The sequence below is a fragment of the Manacus candei genome, unplaced genomic scaffold (assembly GCF_025592945.1).
Source record: "Manacus candei isolate 608988 ecotype Guabito, Panama unplaced genomic scaffold, ASM2559294v1 h1tg000037l, whole genome shotgun sequence".
NCBI classification, from domain to species: domain Eukaryota; kingdom Metazoa; phylum Chordata; class Aves; order Passeriformes; family Pipridae; genus Manacus; species Manacus candei.
Window position 1 is genome coordinate 8,721,430 of NW_026138085.1, and position 19,600 is coordinate 8,741,029.

A 19,600-nucleotide genomic window follows, 5' to 3' on the forward strand; every position below is an offset into this window, starting at 1 on the left:
AAAGCATCTTTCAGTTTAAAATTACTTGCCAGTTGCATGCTAAATGAAAATCCAGAATCTGTTAATAATATCTAGCTACTGCTAGTTTGCCCCAACTGATAATCAAGCACACACTCTCCTGGACTAGTTCTCAGATTTATGTTCCCGTCTAGTGACTTTTGGGCTTGCCTGTATGGTGTGTCTCAGGGATTTGGACATCTCCCTGTGTTCAGATTACAATGTATTTGTTCTGCTTAATGTCACAACTGCTGTTCTGATAAGACTCTTGCGATAGAAGTCCTGAAAGTACTCTGGAAAATAGACCGGAGGAGCTTTTGACACTTCTGTGAGCTTGGCTGCAGATGGGGGCGTTCAGCCAAGACTGACTCATTAGGGCAGGATTGCTGTGGGGAAAAGGGGAGAGGAAGGAAAAAATGAGGTCAGTTCTGTCAAAACTGAAGTGCAGAGAAACTGTGCTGCATCTGCATTTTCTTCTTTTGGTGCTTTAGTCCTTTACTCCCAGACTGATCAGTGGGAAAGAGAAATGGGAAGCCATTGCAATAGTCTGCCACAGAGTGATAAGTATGAAGAGATGAAGAGGGTCTTAAGTGTGGACTGTGTCTCCTCTCTTACCTCCTACACCCTCTGTTTCCTCACTTCCCCAGATAACCACAGTCCCAAGATGTGCTGCAGAACTTCAATAAAGGCCCTGAAAATATTATAACTAGGGGCTTCTCTTGTCATCCATGGGAAAAAAACTCAATAGTGGGAAATTTGGGATTTATATAAGATTAATGAAGATAAATGCTGTTTCATTAGCTCCCTTAGAACTCACAGAGAGCAAAATTGTATTTTTTGTATCATGCTCATGAGTGTCCTATTGCTTGTCTTTTCTTCATCTCTTTGAAGTACTTGGCCTCTGTGTAGAGGACAATTGAAAGAGAAGAGGTGATCTGAGTTGGCAGCATGTCACAGGACTAGAGAAGGGAAGATAGAGAGGCATCGTATGCCACGCTGGTGCTGATGGCTCTCCTTGGATTGCTGAGTCCCCAGCCTGCTTTTCTTGGATTTTTCTTCGAGCTGTGAATGCCCTGATCATTGAAAACTGATATCTGTTTCCACTGAGAGCATAACCAAATTATTATCTCAAAAATATATGACTTTTGATACTAATATGATGTTAATATCTGTTCTGTATGGGCACTGTGCAGTGTGTCTTGCTGGGGGGCTGGCCTGTGGCTGATGGCCTTGTACCTGTTAGGAAAGAAATGGATTAAAGGAGATTATCACTGGCAATCTGAAGATGTCTCTCCCGAACTGACCTGGAATATTTTTTGAACCTTTGCCAATATTTTCTGTATACAGTTTCATTTTAGCTTCATTTTTAAATGTGGTTTAAACATGGCTCCACATGATTCATACTGAGTGGGCAAAGCACTCCCATTGTTGGTCCCAGTGGGAAGGGGGCCTTACAGAGGAGTGCAGGGATTTTCAGGTTCTTGCAAACTAAATTCCATTTGTTTGATAAATATCCCAGTATATGATATATATACAAAATATATTTAAAGTGCAAAAACTTCACCTGCAACCACTTAGAGGCTGTTTGTATTTAAATAGAGCATCTCTAAACTAGAGAATCAATGTCAGCCTTTCTGTTTAGTTCTGCAACTTTGAATGAAGGTGAGAGTAATCACCATCGCTCTGTTCCCAGCTATATCATTATCAGACTATAAAGAGCTTGTTTTCCTGTTTGAGAAGGATGGGAGGTGGGCAGTAATACATGAATTCACTGTTTGCATCTTTCTGTCTGGTGACTGGTGCAAAACCGTAGAGTAAGAGCCAAATCCACAGAAGCAGTTTAATTGCAGGCACTCTCTGGGATGAGATTACTCACATTTTCTGCCATTTCCCCCCCTCTTTCTTCTCTAGGAGTACGTAGCCTACAGCCACACCGGCCGCATTATCCCCGCCATCTGGTTTCGTTACGACTTGAGCCCCATCACAGTGAAATACACAGAGAGGCGACAGCCTTTGTACAGGTTTATCACATCGGTGAGTTACTCTAAACCTCTAATTCTCCCTTCTCCTGCCTGCCCTTCATTTATCTTCTGAGCCTTTCTTGCCCAGAAGAATTGAGTTTCTGCTTCAGAGCGTTGTGACATGATTGAGATAAAGCAGCACATCACTGCGGTTGTACTGAAGTGTAAGTGAGGTGACTGGTAAGTCCAGTGCTCTGACAACTTGATTGAATAGCTAGGCACAAAAAGAAGGAAAATTATGCTGTTCCAGAGGTGCCAGGCTCTGTCTAAGCAGAATGGGCTCTATTGCAGCATGTCAGAAACTTGGAAGTAAAGCTAACATGGTGTGCTGTAAAGCTGCAATAAACTGCTTGCTAATGATGAGATCAAACGTGCAGGGAATCATAGAATAGTGGGGTTGAAAGGGATCTTAAAGCTCATCTTGTTCCACCCCCTGCCATGAGCAGAGACACCTTTCACTAGACCAGGCTGCTCCAAGCTCTGTCCAACCTGGCCTTGAACACTTCCAGGGATGGGGCAGCCACAGCTTCTCTGGGCAACCTGTGCCAGCCAAAGTCATCCTCTTCTTACCTAGGGAGGTTTGCTCTGTGAAAAGTTCATGTGAGGGAAAGAGAACTATTTGATGACACAGAACTGTCTGTCCTTGCTATCTGCTGGTTATTTGGATGACTTTTACAGTAAATAGAGACAAAACTGGCAACAGAGATTTTACCACCAGCCACATCTCTCCTCTCCTACAAGACACTGAATGCAAGGCCGTTGTTTTACTCAGTGCTGCTGCTTGGCTTAATATGGGAATTCCAGTTCCAGGCATTTACTTCTGGGTAGAAGTGGAGAAGAGCTGCATTATCAAATTCCAGAGGTGTTTTCCTGACGAGTTACATTTTGATCTGTCCAGATAGCATCCTGCAGTACTGATCTCAGCATCTATGACAAAACTGTGCTGTCCAAACTGCTGGTTAGGAAAAGAGCTATTTAAAGATCCTTTAAAAAATGAGTCCTCAGGGAGTTGGCTTAAAATTGAAGCTGCAGTGTGCTGTGCCAGTGAGGCATGGTGGAGTGTCAAGGAGTTGATAAATTGGCTGGAATGAAGACCTCAAATTTTGATTTTTAAACTGTTTAACTATTTTAATTAGAAGTAGCATAAACAGTGTAGCTGCGTTGCACTTTAAGATTTTGATTTTACAACTTCTGATAAACAGCAAGTTCCTTTCACTTAGCTTCAGACATGCTTGTGATCTCTAAGATACACAAATAACAAGAGAAAGGGACTTGAAGCAGAATCTAAATGTCGTGGTTTAAGACTTTCTCTTCTTAGCGTGTCTGATTTCAAAACATAATCCTAAAAAGGGACAAACATCAGCATTTCATGACTTGGCATCTCCTACTGCTTCTACATCCTTCCCTGACAATATGCTCTCAGAGCTTTCCTATGCATCTTGTTGGGGGTGAGGGTGGGGAGGTGTTTTTAATGGGAAACAGGGTTTGGAAATGATTAATAGGTGAGATTCTTGTCATGTCCATTGCAGCATTGATTCACTGCTGATATTCCATTGTGTGCATATAAATAGCATCTTTGTTGAATTTGATATCATGCTTCCGAGTTTACATAAGGGGTCCACAGGAGAGGGTCTCCTCCCTGGTTGCCACAATGACCTTTTGGATTTGTATCTCTTTGGATTTGTGTCTCATAACCTCAAAAACTGAAACCCTTATTTCCTACTGAGAATCCAAAAATAGAACAACAGATTCACTTCTATTTCCAAAAAGATTTTAAGGTTGATTAGTTTTCATCAAATAAGGAATTATGATAAAATATGAATTTCAGTTACTCCTCTCTTCCTCCCCAAAATAACAATCCTCTCCACATGCCACATTCCTCACTGGTCTAAGTTTGCATTTTGCATCACTGGCCCAAGCCTGAATTTTGCCCTGTCCTGTCTTTAAGGTTAGCCAGGCACTTTCTGGCTGCTGGACTGCTTAAGAAGAGTTTTACAGTTGATTTTTTGCTACTTTTTTTGATCTTATAAATGGCCATAGTGTCAAGCAGCTCACTTGGGGCCTTTCCAGTTGAATGCCCTTCCCATGGAGGCTGTGGATGACGCTGGTGCTGCAGTGGCTGCTGCAGCGACCGGACCCTCGTCAGGCGGGGCTGATGCAGAGGCAGATCCTTGTTCCAGGTGCTGTAGCCTGGCTCTGTCCGGCCCATCTGGCCCTGGTACAGGTGACCTGCTCTCACTCTCGTTTAGGCCAGGAATGTTGTACAGGAAGGCAGCCCTGGCTGTGGATGTGCCACACTTAAGGCTGTACAGTGTCCAGGGTGGCACTGAAAAGGCTGGAAGGGGGAGCAGAGGATCAAAACACCTTTGTCCTCGGTTTCCTTGCCCTGTTTTGATGATGTGATCTGTTCCATTGTGCTTTAGCCCCTTCCTGTATCCCAGTGTGGCCTTTTGCATCACAGTTTCCCTGGAGACCAGTCAGTGATGATCAGCACTGGGCTGAGGGCCAGACAGAGCCTGGGCTGGGGCATGCAGAGTCATTCCCAAATCCGGCTGGCCATGGAAATCGTCAGCTTGTTCTGAGCAGCAGCTGTTCAATTTAAAAACCACAAGGGAGGCTCTGGGATAGGGGTTCTTTGATTGTTTACTTGGGCAACGTGGCTTTCAGTACCTTTAAATTTGTCCCAGGGATGGGGGATGATCCTGTGGGCTTGAAAGAGACTTTAGGGAGGAAATGGTGTCAGAGGGAAGGACACAGTGTTGAGAGATGATCCCCATGTGAGAGATCAGATGAGATAGGGGTGTTGGCTGTTCTGCAGAGAGCCAAAGGCATCTCCTCCTGCTGCTGAGAAGGTTATCTTTGATATGATGATCTTTGATACTAATGAGTTTGCCCTCCAAAACTCCAGCACTGCTAAGAGCAGCATTATAGCACTGTAGCAGCACTCCCAGATCTTCTCTGTTCCCACTCTAACTCATGCCTGCTCCTTAGATTTTTTTGTGGTATGAAAAATGATCCTAATTTTCTGTACGATGTGAGAGGTGCTTCCTGTGCAGGACAAAAGGCTTTGGTTTAGCCTAAATTTTACTTTACATGTTGTACTCCCAAAAGTTCAGTACTAAGTAAGATTTTATGTTACTTATGGGTCAGTGCTGCCTCTGTCACTGTTCCGTGAGTTTTCCAGGGATCCTGGGTTTAACCACAGAAATGTGGCAGTGTTAAACACAGTTGGTTTTGCCTGTTAAACTGTGCTGCTTAAAATCAAGGCATCTCCCCATAAAGAGAAGCCATTCAGGACCTCATGGCTGAGGTTATGGAGCAAGGGGGAAAGTTTCACTGCTGAAAATTTATGAGTTCCTGTAAGTGGCCAAACTGAAAGAAGGTTTTATCATGAGGTCAGTCTAGGCGCTGGGAGGGGAGAGCAGGCAGAAAACAGCCAAAGTTCTGCTGAAGCATTCAAAATCCAAAGAAATTTTTTTTTTTTCCTGGTATGAGAGGACTCATCTGGTCTCTAGGTGTGAGAAAATTAAACTGAAAATAATGGGATGGAGGAGCTGGAACGGAATGGTTGCAGGCAGAATAATTTCAGCCATGGGAGCTGTTACTGGCAGGTATCAGATTCGGCCCTGTGGTGTTTTTAAAAACAAGACAGCGTTATTCTGCAAGATGTGCTGCAGGTCAGCCAGAAATCTTTGTGTGGGATTCTGCAGCTTGCCATACCAGGAATTACCTAAGGGTCCTACTGGTCCCCTCTGTCCTTAAAAGTAATTTTCATACTTTAGGACATCCCAGAAGGTGCACAGTCATGTGTCTGACACTTGCCTTTCTGTTACTTTGCTTGCAACCTTGCCTCCTCCTACATATCCACTCATGTTTTCCTTTAGGCCTCAGCCTGCATCCCAGCTGCTCTCCTGTAATAACCTTCTGTTGCAAACCCCTGTGCATTCCCCATGTTTCATGAGCTCTAACAGCTGGAATTATTCCACTTCTGTGTTTCTTTTCCTTCATCCTTTAATGGTTGGGCCTGACTCAAACTGTAACCTCATGGAGCCAAACGCAGATCATTCCTGGCATAAAACCACATTAACTACAAATAAATGCCTGATGCCTGCCTTCCATATGTGTTAGAACTGTGATGGTAAAGGAACACTGTGGTGCAGCTTCTGTGCTGACCTAGAGCCCAGTGCTGGTGCTGCCTTTCTTTATTCACAAGTACTCAAGGCTGTTTGTATTGGGGTCAGGCCCCAGGTGATGCCAGGTGTGTGTGACTCACACTCAGAGCTACAGCTGAGCTGTGCAGATGAATTTTATTTTTTTTCTATTCCCCACCCCCTTACACTGCTGCACTGAAATCACATTTTCCTAGCATATGATGCAAAATCTTCGTGTTGGACGGGTTTTGTGTTTGTGGTGTGACATCTCCTGTCAGCTGAGCTGTTCTGCACTGAAATAACCCAACTCCGTGGTGGTCATTTTCCTTGAAAAGTCACCCTGTGTCATGCTCTGAGGGATGGAGAGGAGGGGGTGCACAGGGGTAGGAGTTGGACTTGTCCCCTAAAATTACTAACTTTGCCTCAGGCTGGTACTCTGGTTTTAGAAGCCTTGTTCTGCTGGAATGCCAAGTGTCCTGCTAAAACCATATATCCTTGCAGCTCCTCGTCTCACTGACCTCACTAAATGCTCGTATCTCAGTTATAAATACTCATGGAAATGAGCTTTAGTTATTGCTGCCTTCACTCACTGTTAATGAATTGTTTGTTCCTTTGCTGCTGTGAATCCCTGCTGAGCTGCTGCTGCTCTTACGTTACTTTTTTGGTCTGTTATTTTGCCCATGGGGGACAGTGCTGTGTGGGAGAAGAGATGTGGCAAGGAACGTGTTGTGTGGCATTGGTTGCCTCCTGTGCCAGTTGTGTTGCATTTTTTTAATACATATATCACAGAATCCCAGAATCAGGCTGGAAAAGACCTCCAAGATCATCAAGTCCAACCTGTGCCCGATCCCCACCTTGTCAACCAACCAGTTGTTCCTTGGACACCCCCAGGGATGGGGACTCCACCACCTCCCTGGGCAGCCCCTTCCATTGCCTGACAGCACTTTCAGTGAAGAAATTCTTCCTGATCTCCAACCCAAACTTCCCCTGGCACAGCTTGTGGCCATTTCCTCTTGTCCTGTCCCTTGTTCCCTGGGAGCAGAGCCTGACCCCCACCTGGCTCCACCCTCCTGTCAGGGAGTTGTAGAGAGTGAGAAGGTCCTCCCTGAGCCTCCTTTTCTCCAGACTGAGTCTCCCCAGCTCCCTCAGCTGCTCCTCATAGGACTGACTCTCCAGACCCTTCCCCAGGTCCATTGTCCTTCTCTGGACGCTCTCCAGCCCCTCAATGTCTTTTTTGTCATGAGGGGCCCAGAACTGGACCCAGCACTCGAGGTGCCTCAGCAGTGCCCAGCACAGAGGGACAATCACTGCCCTGGTCCTTCTGGCCACCTTATTTTTGACACAAAAGCATATGACATGCTGAATACAGAGTTATTACAAACCACCTGCTCCTGAGGAGGCAGCAGTCAAATATCACAGGACAGGGGAAAAAACTCCCAGGGTGCCACCCCACCCCGGGCACTGCACTGGGCAATGTTCACATGGAAAGTATGATACACAATAACGTAACCTAATAATGTTAACAGCCAAGTTCTAATTACACAGGACTTGGCATTTCTTAACTCCCACGTTTTTTACTTTGTAACTGTGATGCTCTTTTAATTTGGTCTTGTACATCGTGTAGGATTAGGTGGTTCTGAGAATAACAACATGGGGTTGTGGGAAGGGCACAAGATATGGAACTTACCTCCTGACAGGGACCTGCCTAGGAAAAAATGGGGATTTTGCCATGAACTAGAAGCCGAGAGAGAGGAATCCCAAACCAGTGAGCAGTGTAGCAGGGTGTTAGGGAAGTATTTTGTATTGTTGGTCTTTTCCAACCTAAATGATTCTGGGATTCTTTTTCCACAGAGACTGAGACCACTGTTGAACCCTTCAGATGTGTTATCCTTCAGTTTCCCTGGGAGGCAAGCTTGGCATTGTCCCCATTTCATAGATAAGGGAATTGAAGCAATGTTTTGCAAAGTCTGTCACTGCTGCCCCCTGATTTTTGATACTTGAAGACGTGGTACCTTTGATTTGATGTGTCAGAATATGTCTGTGTTTTTCTAGCACTTAAGAAGTGAAGTGGGCTGCTATGCTAATCAGGAGATTAATTTTTTCCCGAACTCTGTTCTCAAAAAATGATTTTTTGTTTTTACTGGTGTTTAAATAATTCAACCCAAGACAACTTGTGTGGAAAACTTCTGCCCACAAAGAGTTAAATTGGCTTCTGTGAGCAGCCTTTGTCATGGAAAGTGTTAGACTAGCTGAGCTGTGGGTGTCCCTGGGAGCTGGGTTTCTCTGTTAGTCACTGCCCTTCACGTGCTATTTAAGTGTCTTTTGCCTGTTTGCAAATGCTGAATCTTGTAAAATGGGGAAAAGACTATAAGGCTGTGGTATTTATAGTAGAAAACAGTAATAGGAAGATATGAACAACACAGAACTTCTAGAAAGCTGAGTTGGGTGGAGTTTAGCCTGGAAAGGAACAGAATTCGAACTGTAGGAGCTGGGATTTAGGAATGGCTCAGGCTGTGATGAGTTCAGGATAGCACTAATTTATTCCACTGTAGGGAATGGTTTTTCTGAATGATTTTCCATGTAATTCCATCCCCAGTACTGTTACCTAGTTCTTGCTGTGCTTCTAGAAAATACCCCAGCAGTAGAATCCTCCCTTCAGTTTAAGCAGCATAAAAGTTTCCCTCATCACTGACAAACGTGTTTCCTCTGTAATTTCAGATATGTGCCATCATTGGAGGAACATTTACTGTAGCTGGGATCCTGGACTCCTGCATTTTCACAGCATCAGAGGCCTGGAAGAAGATCCAGCTGGGGAAAATGCAGTAGCAGTGAAACTCTACCCTCGTCTCAAAGGACAGGAGAAAAGATAGAGAAATCTACCACTACCTGTTTTTGTCTTTATTTTCTATTTGATTGAATCGGTATGTTTTTCTCTAATCAGGCTGTTCAGTGAAGATGTCTTCAACAAATCAAAGAAATCTCATGCATTTCAGAGCTCTGAGAGGGAAAAATCAGTGGAATCAGGGTGTGGATTTTGATTCCCTCCCCCCAGAAAGAGAGGTTGAAATGCCATATATGAAATACACCGTCAGCTCTAAATAAGGACAGCAGTGTGTTCTCTGGGAGGTTCCTATGGCAGTGTACAAACTAGGTAGTAGATTGCAAAGAGTTGAACTGTCTTGTGGCACTTTTTGGAGTTCTGTTGGATTTGCATGATTAGACAATCGACTTTTGTATAGGGCAAAATTATACATTAGGAAGAAATTCCACCCATGGTGCCAAAAAGGTGATGTATCTGTTGGTGAGGAATGGAAAGTGTTAGTCCCCATGGCAAACTTTAGAGACAGAGGGCATAAATAACATCAGGAAATGTTTTGTGCTTTTATTGAAAGCTCAGTTGTTCAGATACAACCTTTCAATGAAGTGGACAAACGAGAAGAGGAAGCCTTCTCCCAGCTACCTTTTCGTGGGTAACCTGTGATCCCAGCAGTGGAGGGCATTTCTTTTACTCTGGATTTAAAAGTGGTTTCATTTCTTCCCAGAAACTGAATATCCAGTCTTGTGTTTACAGGTGGCATGAAGTAAAAACCAAACTGAGCAACACAGTTTTATGTGGCCTTTGCTTTGAAAGGGAATTGCTGTCTTTACAGCATAAGCTTTTATTTTTTTCTTATGTTTTTAAACACAGACCACCCAACAGTCTGGATTCTCCACTTCTGCTTTATTATTATTGCTGTTGTTTTGTTGAAAAGAGGTAGTATATTCTTCTCTGTGCTCAGAAAAATGGTGCAGCCTTCTGGGTGGATGAGCACAGCTTCCTTCTTGCATTATGTGTGTATATTCAGTACACCTGTCAAACACAGGAAACCTGACTTTCCAGGATTTAAGGTGCCTCCCTTTTCCTTAAAAACTCAGTCAGGAATCTTTTCTGAGCCCTGGGCTGACACTGTTCTCCCACAGGTACAGCAGTAGCAGGGCAGCATTCCCACAGGCTGGCCCCTGCTTGGAGTTTTGTTCTATTGCTTAAAATGGTACCTGAGCTTCCCTGTCCATTCCTTCAAGCCTTGTCTTCTGGGGTCTCCAGTAAATGGAGGTGTGAGGGGAAAACTGCTGCCAGATGTGACTTGCATGTCATGGTGGACATGAGTTCACTAAAATTAGACCAAATGCCCACCAGTGCTTTTTCCATGACCCCATCCATGTTCCTTGAGTAGTAACAGTCTCCGCATGCGTTGTAAATGTCTGAGCTGAGGACACGCAAATTTTAAGTGTTCCAGGATGGATAAAATAAAAATCCTTAACTCAATGCTGTAAATTCTAAGATGGTTGCAGGGTTTCTCTTTGATAATATCTACTGCCCCCTTTTCCTGGAGGCAAACATTATGCTGTAATGATATGAATCCTTGAATATTCAGTGTTATTGTTAGAGTCAGATGCATTTCAAAACAATTTTAATACATGTCTGTTGAAATTGTCTCATTGCTGTGGAAGTAGGGAAGGTGTAGCCAGTTTTATCCATGCACCAAAAAGAAGCAGCCAATCATCTGCCCTGTAGTGACTTGGGACAAACGACAGCATTGGAATTTTTCCCTGTTCTTATTCTGGACTGATTGCTATGACTTTAGTTGTAAATTGGATTGTGTAACTTCCTGTATCTGTTCATGTATGGATAGATTTTATACATTTTTTTTCCATTTACAAAAATCAACTTGAAAATGAGATGCTTGTCTTCATTTGGGGGGTGTGTCCGTGTGCCTGCGACCGGTACCCACCGGGTGGCCGGGATTTTCCATGGCAGTTGCCTGAAGGATTCCCTCTAATCCACTGTGACCAGTTGAAGCTTACAGCAAAAATGTCCTGTTTTTTCCTTTTGGGTTTGGTGAGTCTTTGCTCACAGCTTGTGAACCCAGTGGATTACAAAGATGGGATTTTTAATATCTGAGTCATGCATCCTTCTCCTGAGCTGGGCCAGGGGAGATCTTTGCAGTGCAGTGGATTGTACCAATCGTTTTCTGAAGTTTCTCCCCCGGTACAATTTATTAGACACAAACAAGTGAAGGTGGTTGCAGATTCCTTGTGTCCCCTGGTGTGTTATTTCTGTCCTTCCCCCCACTCCCTATCTGTGTTAAACTGCCTTCTGTGCAGTCCAGGCCAGTTCTCTAAACCAAACCAGTGAAATTATTCAGCTTTTTTTTTTTTTAATAACATACATGTGCCTGCTTTCTCTGCCAAAATATCCCCTGCAATAACCTCATAAATCACTTTTTTTTTTTTGTTAGATGTGAAAACCAAATTGTATTCAAGTTCTGGCAGAACTTGGCTGAAGAAACAGTCTGTACCTTGGTTCTCTAAACCAGGTGTAAACCTTTGAGTGCTGCCAAGCCAAGGCCACCTTCTGGGGCTGTTGGAAGTTGTGATGAGCTTGTCCTTCAAATGTGGGTCACACAATGGTACTGAATCATGTGTTTACAGAAGAATCTGCTCTTCATCTCTCCAAATGTGAAAGTGAGGCAGTTACAGCCCCTGCCTTCATGTCTCAGTAGATTTCACTTTTATTTTCAACTTTCTAGAGACAAAATGAGCTTAGTTATGCTTTTAAACATCATTGCAAACAAGACCAATTTCAGGTCATAGTCGAAGGGAACCATTGGATCATAGGTGCTCATCCCTGTTCCTGACTTTGCTCTTTCACATCAGTGTTTTGATAGAAATATTTGGATTTCCAAGAAAGACATCCCTGTGGGAAGTAATATATTTGGAACTTCCAGTTTAAATTAATTTCATTTAAATTCCCTCTAACTCTAGACTCCATCCCATGGTGAGAACTTGAGGCATAGGATCGTTTGCAAGGTGGAGTTAAGACTTTTAGATCTGTGGAAAGTGTGCTTAGGTGTGTTCTAGGCAGTATTGGACTGCTGGAGATGATTTTTTAAGAAAATAAAACATAAACAGGGTACGAAAATTTGGAAGAGATGCACTTGTGAACGTTTGATCTGGTTTCTCAAATACTTGTTTTCAACTACTGTGCTGTAAAACGTGAAATCTGCGGTTTTGGTGGCCAGTTATCAATTCCTGAATATTTCTCATTTAAAGTTGTTCTCTGTGTGACACACAGAGTGTCGGGGCTGACAATGACTGTGTTGAGTCTGTGCTTTAGAATCGTCCTTTGAAGTTGAAGATTGAGGATGTCAGTGAGGTGTTTCCCCTTGGAAGGTAAGAGGAGGGGGCAGGGGAGGAGGACTCAGCCCTGCAGTGTGTTACAGTGATGTTCAAAGCACAAGTCTTTTGCATTTCTACAAGTGGAGACTATTGAGGAGTTCTGGCATTTGTTTTTTAATTTGCAACCTTATGTTAATAAAATATTAGCCTTTTTAGTTCTGTGATTAAAATAAAACTCTTACATGATTTGATTGGCTTCTTGTTGCACTACTATTGCAAAATCAATCTAAAGGGGCTTTTTTCTTTTGTTTTTAATTATGATTTCAGTGAACTGAGTGTTATCACACGGTGAAATCACTGTAAGCCAGGTCACTGTGGTGAAAGTTATCACAAGGCTCTTTTGTAATAGGCCCTGAGTCATGTCTGGACATTCAGTGCTTGGTTTTGTACAGTACCAAGTGTCCTAACCTCCCTTTTCTAATGAAAGGTGAGTGGACTGTGCTTGGGACTTGCTGGGTTTGGCTTTAGTCACTGTGCCCCCTTGGTATATGAAATAACCAGATTTTTATTCCCCCCCTCCTTTAATGTCCATTTAGCCTTGCTTCATAAGTATTTAGAAATCAGGGTTCGAGATATCTGCACCATCTTAAGGAACCAATTCCCTTTATGTTCTGGTGTTGCTGACTCATGTTGGTGTCAGCTGTACAACATCTTTGTGAAGGAAGAGATCCTGCCTGCTTCCAGTGATTGGAACACAGACTTCCAGAAGTGGTGGGATTGTGGTGAAGGTTCCTTATTCTGTAAATGATGAGTAAAGGCACTGGGGAAGGTGTTTGTCCAAACCTCAGCCTGCTGCAACTCAACAGTCCAGAACTTTTCCAGCCTCTGTTAATAAGTCCAAACCCAACCAAGTGTCTGTGCTGCATCTCCTCCAATTGATTGGTTCATTTCTACCAGTTTTCTTTGAGAATAAATTAATCTGTGTCCTGAAAATATGTACTAGGGCGACATCTGCCTGAAAGGCAAGTGGTATGTGCAGGTAAGGTGGTTTATGGAGGAAAGGATGAGGTGACAGGTGACACAGGCACAGGACCAGGGGCTGAGCGGGGGAATTTGAACTTGGCAGAAGCCCCAGGGAACTGGTGTCCCTTTGGGCTGAGGGACGAGGGGCTGGTGTCACTGAGGGAGCTGGGCTGGGCTGGAGAGGAGGCACCAGCAGTATGGTCCTGTTTTCATCCACGGCCAGGGAGGGGCTGGACATGGAGAGAAATAACTGCTGCTGAATAGCTCTGATGGACAGGAGGGGATGCACGGGTGGGTGCCAGAGATGATGCTTGGGTGGGCATGGGAGGTGATTCCTGTGTGAGCACTGGGAGATGATGCTCAGGGTGGTACCAGGGAATGATGCCCAGGTTAATACTGTAGGATAATGCCCGAGTGGGTACTGGAGGACACTGCCCAGGTGGGTGTTGGGGACAGTGCCCAGATGGGTACTGGGGGCGATATCTGGGGTGTTTCCAGGGGAAGATGCCCAGGTGGGTACCGGGGGATGATTCCCAGGTGGCTACCAGGGCTGACGATCAGGTGGGTTCCAGGGGATGAAGTCAAGGCTGGTACCAGGTCGCTAGGGGAATGATGCCCAGGTCTGTCCCGGGTCCGTCCCGGGTCTGTCCCCGCCCGTGTGGCCTCCCGGCCGCCAGGGGGCGTTCGCCCCTGCCCGGCGCGCGGGGTCTCGCGGGGTCTCGCGGTGCCGCTCCCGGAAGCGGAAGCGCCCGTGGCTCCTTTTCCGGGCGGGCAGCGCGGCGGCGGCAGCGGGTGAGGGATCGGGGGGAGCATCCGGGATAATCCGGGATCATCGGGGGTCATCCCGCGCCATCCTCGGCCAGGACCGTGCGCAGCGCCCTGCAGGGCCCCCGCAGGGGAGCGGGAAGGGGCCTGGGTCGCCGGGGGCCCGCCCGGAGCTGTGGGGCGGGTTTGCCGGGGAGAGCTTGGGCTGCGGGGAGAGGTCGGGCTCCAGGAAGGGCTCGGACTCCTTCGGTCTGTGTATTGGTTATGGATCATTAAGTTAATACAGTCCAGCTCGCATAGGAGGTGCCAGTTCGTGCACTGGGAAGTTGTGGAGCTGAGCAAAAGCACCCTTTGATTTGATTTATCTTTTAATTTAATATATCCTTGGTCAGCAGGATAACTGGTGCTATAACAGGCAGTCTTGCAGTGCAGTTGTTAAAATTTAGGAAAGGCCAGAAGTGTCCTGAATTTGCAGAAGTGTCCTGTGCGCTCTGCCGAGGAGCTCTATTGAGGATGCCGGAGCAGGGCGAGTTCCCTCCGCGAGCTCAAAATATACATCGAGTTCATAAGTGAGAGTGGTGTGACTGCAGGGCAGGATCCAGGTGTCCTGAGTGCTGGGAATGGGGAGGTTTGGATTAGAAGGGTCCGATGTGCACGTGTGTAGGAGCAGGGTTATCAGTCATAGAAGAGGCTTAAACATTGGGAGTCAAGGCTGTGAGGGTCCATTAACCAGTGAGTGGATTAAAAATAGCTAAAAGTGCTTTTTTGTGCCCTGGCCCTGTGCGTGGACGGTGAAACACAGTGTGTGTGAGTTATGAGCATCTCCCCAGCTGCTGTTCCTCTCTGTGCAGGCAAAATGAAGTTCAACCCGTTCGTGACCTCGGACCGCAGCAAGAACCGCAAGCGGCACTTCAATGCCCCTTCCCACATCCGCAGGAAAATCATGTCCTCGCCCCTGTCCAAGGAGCTGCGGCAGAAGTACAACGTGCGCTCCATGCCCATCCGCAAGGACGACGAGGTCCAGGTACCTCACTGCCTTGAGCTGCTCTGTTGCACGGGAAACTGTCTGGGTTTTAGTTTTCAGAAGAAAGTCGTCACAGAAAGGGTTGTCAGGCACTGGAAGGGGCTGCCCAGGGAGGTGGTGGAGTCCCCATCCCTGAAGGTGTTCAAGGAACGACTGGACGTGGCACTCAGTGCTCTGCTCTGGTTGACAAAGTCGTGATGGGTCACAGGTTGGACTCTGTGGTCTCAGAGATCTTTTCCAACTTAAATTATTCTGGGTTTCTGTTTCCATATGTAGCCTGTGCAAAAGGGAAGGACGAGACAAATTCACATTGGTGCTGCAGCTTTGCCCTGGGTATTGCAGAAATAATCCAAGATAATCTAGTCATGACTTGAGCTTTAGTCAAGCACATTTTGTTTCTCAAATTCACATCAGTGACAAAGACAGTACAAGGAACATACACAAGTGTGGTGGCAGTTTTACTACATTTCACTTATATGCAGTCATTGTCGTGCTGGATTAAAAACTTTCAACAATAAAGCACAAACAATTGTTTCTTTTTTTATAGACTTATTTGCTGCCTGTGATATTTAAAAGATTGATTTGGAAATGAATCTAAGTTAAGTGGCTTTTTTTGTATAAAATGCAATGACAGGTGAAAAAATAAGATAACTGTTCAAGTTGAAGCCTTGTGGCTGAAAAGTTACAGAGCTTCATTAGGGTTTACTGCAGTTCAGATCCATTATATTTTAGTGATGCAGGAATTGTAAAGTCAGTGATGTCTTTGTGGCATGTGTGTGAAAAGAACTGAGATGGGATTATTTCAATCTGTGCAGCTCTGGTGTCCTGCTGGATAACTCAGTAGTGGTTTATAAGGTGTGGTGGTTGTTCAAGGGGTGTTTTTGGAGTGTGGGTCAGTGTGTTCCCTGTGCTGTTGTTCAGGTTGTCCGAGGACACTACAAAGGGCAGCAGATCGGGAAGGTGGTCCAGGTGTACAGGAAGAAGTATGTGATCTACATCGAGCGTGTGCAGCGGGAGAAAGCCAACGGCACCACTGTCCACGTGGGGATCCACCCCAGCAAGGTACGGTGGGACCTGGGATCTGTGGGCTGAGCTGGGGGGCACATAAGGGCACTGGTATGAGTAGAACGTGTTACCAAGTGCTGGTGCTGCACTTGGATCAGGGCAACCCCCAGGATCAATCCAGGCTGGGGATGCACAGAAGGAGAGCAACCCTGGGAGAAGGATTGGGGGTGCTGGTGGGGGAGAGGCTGGACGTGACCTATCCCAGAACACTCCCGTGTCCTGGGCTGATCCCACAGCATGGGCAGCAGGTGAGGGGGGGATTCTTCCCCTCTGTCCCACTCAGGTGAGACCTCCTGCAGAGCTGCCTCCAGCTCTGGGGGCCCAGCACAGGAAGGACATGGAGCTGTTGAACCAGTTCCAGAGGAGGTACAAATATGATCAGAGGGATGGAGCAGCTCTGCTGTGAGGAAAGGCTGAGAGAATTGGGATTGTTCAGGCTGGAGAAGAGAAGCTTCAGGGAGACCTAATTGTGGCCTTCCAGTACCTGAAGGGAGTCAACAAGAGAGATGGAGACTATTTACAATAGTCCTGGAGTGACAGGACAGGGAGATATGGCTTCAAACTGACAGAGAGTAGGGTTAGATTGGATATGAGGAAGAAGTTCTCCCCTGTGAGGGTGGTGAGGCCCTGGCACAGGTTGCCCAGAGCAGCTGTGACTGCCCATCCCTGGAAGTGTTCAAGGCCAGGTTGGATGGGGCTTGGAGCAACCTGGTCTAGTGGAAGGTGTCCTTGGCCATGGCAGGAGGATGGAACAAGATGATCCTTAAGGTCCCTTCCAACCCAGACCATCCTGTGATTCTATGTATAATGGAGATGCTGCAGCACTGGGTGGGTAATAAACCCAAATAAAAATAAATGTTACAGTGTTGTGAGTAGAGAAGTGAGTTGAAACCAGTAACTCCTCTTTGTTTCCAGGGTTAGAAAGCCATTAGAGTCTTTGGAGTCCTGCTAAAACACTTTACAGGACTTGATGTTTTTAAACCACAGAACAGATCGTTTAGAACGATCCTTCATCTTTGCTGTGTGGCATTTGCACTGGCTGAGGAGGTGTTAGAAATGTTTAAATAGATGCTCAGAATCAGGATTTGTTCTTGTGGGCTATTGCGAACTAAATTCTGAACCTGGTTTTAGCCTGAAGTGTTGAGTCAGTGAAAACAAGGCAAAGTGTGTTTTGGTTATAACAGGAAACATTTCAAACTAAACAGAACCACTCACCAAAACCTGGTTTGAAGCAGATAAATTTAGTCTGCTTCAGCCTTGCCATGTGGGCACACATACGGAAGTGTTGGTGGAAAAAATCGAGTTGTAACAGGTTTTGTGCAGTAAATGGTTGGTGTGTTCAGCAGAGGGAGAGCAGAATTATTCCAAAATAACATCACGACTTGTGTGCAGCAACAACATCTGATGGACAAGGTGACATTGTGGTGGAGCCTGTGCACATACTTGTTGTGTGGTGAACAGCAGTGAAAGAAATTGAATTTTCTGCTGGTTCTTTATTTCTGGGAAGGTTTTCATTAATTGGGAACCAGACCTTGACAAAGTTTTGCACAAGTTATTAATGCAAATGGAGCAGAGGAATGTTTTGTTACAGACTTGCAGTGGGCTGTATGAACAGTTTGTACCTCTGCTGGGTAGAGAGGTGGGAATTACAAATAAGAGAGCCCTAAATACACAAGGAACTGAGGAGGAGTGTGAAGTCCTGCTGCAGCTTTTATGGGATTTCTAGGATTTGATTGTCAGGTGTATTTTTTAAGTACTGCTTTCAGTTATACCAACACACTTATTTCTTGATTCTGTGATCCAAGAAAAACATGAAGGCTGCTTTTGGGATGGAAATCAGAGCCTCAGTTTGCTGGTGCTTTGTTTGCAATCCCATCAATTGGCAGTGGCAGTGAAGGGTCTGCACAATTACCCTTTATATGTCAGTTATATTTGATAATCACAGTTGTGCCATACCAGGCGTTCTTCAAAGTGTCTTTATAGTCACTGTGGTGCTTTGACTGTTGCCTTTTTGGTGAGATCAGCTCTTCTGTGTTTCAGGTGGATGTGGTATCCATCATGTTTGAGCTGAATAATGGAAAGTATATGTACTTCAAAGTCATTATTTTATTATGTAGTTCAGTAGAAATTTGGCTGCTTTTCACTTTGTGCAATGTTTTGGCTGTGCATTGAAAGAACTGTCCGTGTAGTCTGATTCCTGGGTGTGCCTGTGAAGATGGTGGAATGGAGTCAATTCTGTACCTCGGGTTTACTCAAACCAAACGAGATAATCCCTGGGAATAACACTTCTGTGCCAGGGCCCAGCTGCAGTACAATGGGTCCATTGGGTTGCTGTCCTTAACTCTGCAGGGACACTGAATTCCTTGTCCTGTCTCCAGGTGGTGATCACCAGGCTAAAGCTGGACAAGGATCGCAAGAAGATCTTGGAGCGTAAAGCGAAGTCCCGCCAGGTTGGGAAGGAGAAGGGCAAGTACAAAGAAGAAACAATTGAAAAGATGCAAGAATAGGTGGCTCCTGTTTGACACCATTAAAAAACTGTTAAAACTCAACCTATTGTGTGTCTTCTCATTTAGAAAGTCTTGGCCTAATTTCTTCAGGCCTTACATAATTGGTAGAGCTTAACAAGGGGGTTTATCACCAGTGCTTGTGAGGTAGAGCTGACTGGTTTGAGAAGGGTAGGGATGAAGCAGTCTCAGTGCTGTTGCTGGTGCTATTTTGGATGAACTCTTCAGTAAGAGGAAGTTCTTTTTAGCACTCTATACCTACGAATTGAGAGTGGCTGCAGTGTGTTGAAAACAGCCCTGAACTTAAGAGAACTTACTGCCTCAGTGAGTGGCTCTCTCACTGCTGAGACAGAGGGAAAGAAATTCATCTTCCTGCAAAACACCAGGATCTGAAAAATGGGATGCTGTGAATTGAGAAAAATTGCATTTGCACTTGGGAAGTCATTCATAAGCCTGAATGCAAAGCTTTTTTTGGTAGGCTGTGAATGAGAGTCTCATGCAGGCTCATGTTTGTCCCTCCAGTTCGTGCTGCTGAATACAAGGTATCTTTGCCTTGAGTCAGTGCTTGAGGAAGCCCATGGGGTTCCTTTGCCACTAGGACGTTTCCTGGTGCAGATCTGCCCTGTGGGACACTGTCCATGTCCCCAGTTCCCTGAGGAGCTCAGAACCAGCCTCTGGAGCTCTGTCCCCTTTACCCGCCAGCCTGTTTTTCCTGGGGTCCCATTATGAACATCAAATGGAGATGTCCCAGCATCGGGTGGGCAGTAAACAGGGAGATGATATGGTGCGGTGAGTAGAGCAGTGGGCCGAAGCCGGTGACTCCTCGCTGTTTCTGGGGCTGGAAAGGCGCCAGAGCCTTCGGGGTCCTGCTGAAACTCTCTTTAAAGAGAC

The 19,600-nt window shown here is 45.5% G+C and overlaps 2 protein-coding genes and 1 long non-coding RNA gene across 7 annotated transcripts in view; 2 read left to right on the plus strand and 1 right to left on the minus strand.

The window, feature by feature from the left end:
• The window catches only part of ERGIC1 (endoplasmic reticulum-golgi intermediate compartment 1), a 60,451-nt gene extending 48,320 nt beyond the window's left edge, over positions 1-12,131 (plus strand). For all 3 annotated transcript variants that reach the window (XM_051793611.1, XM_051793612.1, XM_051793610.1), the window contains exons 9-10: positions 1,909-2,031; positions 8,888-12,131. In XM_051793611.1, the coding sequence (XP_051649571.1) occupies positions 1,909-2,031; positions 8,888-8,995 (231 nt within the window). In that variant the 3' untranslated portion in view covers positions 8,996-12,131. The remainder of the gene's footprint in view (positions 1-1,908; positions 2,032-8,887) is intronic.
• Positions 1-19,600, minus strand: part of LOC127473698 (uncharacterized) — a 901,041-nt gene that overhangs the window by 544,203 nt on the left and 337,238 nt on the right. The window contains exon 1 of one of the 2 annotated variants that reach the window (XR_007905549.1): positions 2,508-2,732. The exons of the other annotated variant lie outside the window; for it this stretch is intronic. This is a non-coding gene — a long non-coding RNA (uncharacterized LOC127473698). Of the gene's footprint in view, positions 1-2,507; positions 2,733-19,600 lie in introns of those variants that run through there. 2 annotated transcript variants of the gene reach the window in all.
• Positions 14,052-18,754, plus strand: RPL26L1 (ribosomal protein L26 like 1). Of its 2 annotated transcripts, none has more exons than XM_051793636.1 (4): positions 14,052-14,143; positions 14,968-15,140; positions 16,062-16,202; positions 18,584-18,754. In XM_051793636.1, exons 2-4 carry the CDS (start codon positions 14,973-14,975, stop codon positions 18,710-18,712), a joined length of 438 nt encoding a protein of 145 aa, XP_051649596.1. In that variant the 5' UTR covers positions 14,052-14,143; positions 14,968-14,972; the 3' UTR covers positions 18,713-18,754. The 2 variants fall into 2 exon arrangements, with proteins under 2 accessions (XP_051649596.1, XP_051649597.1); XM_051793637.1 differs by lacking the exon at positions 14,052-14,143 and adding an exon at positions 14,189-14,209.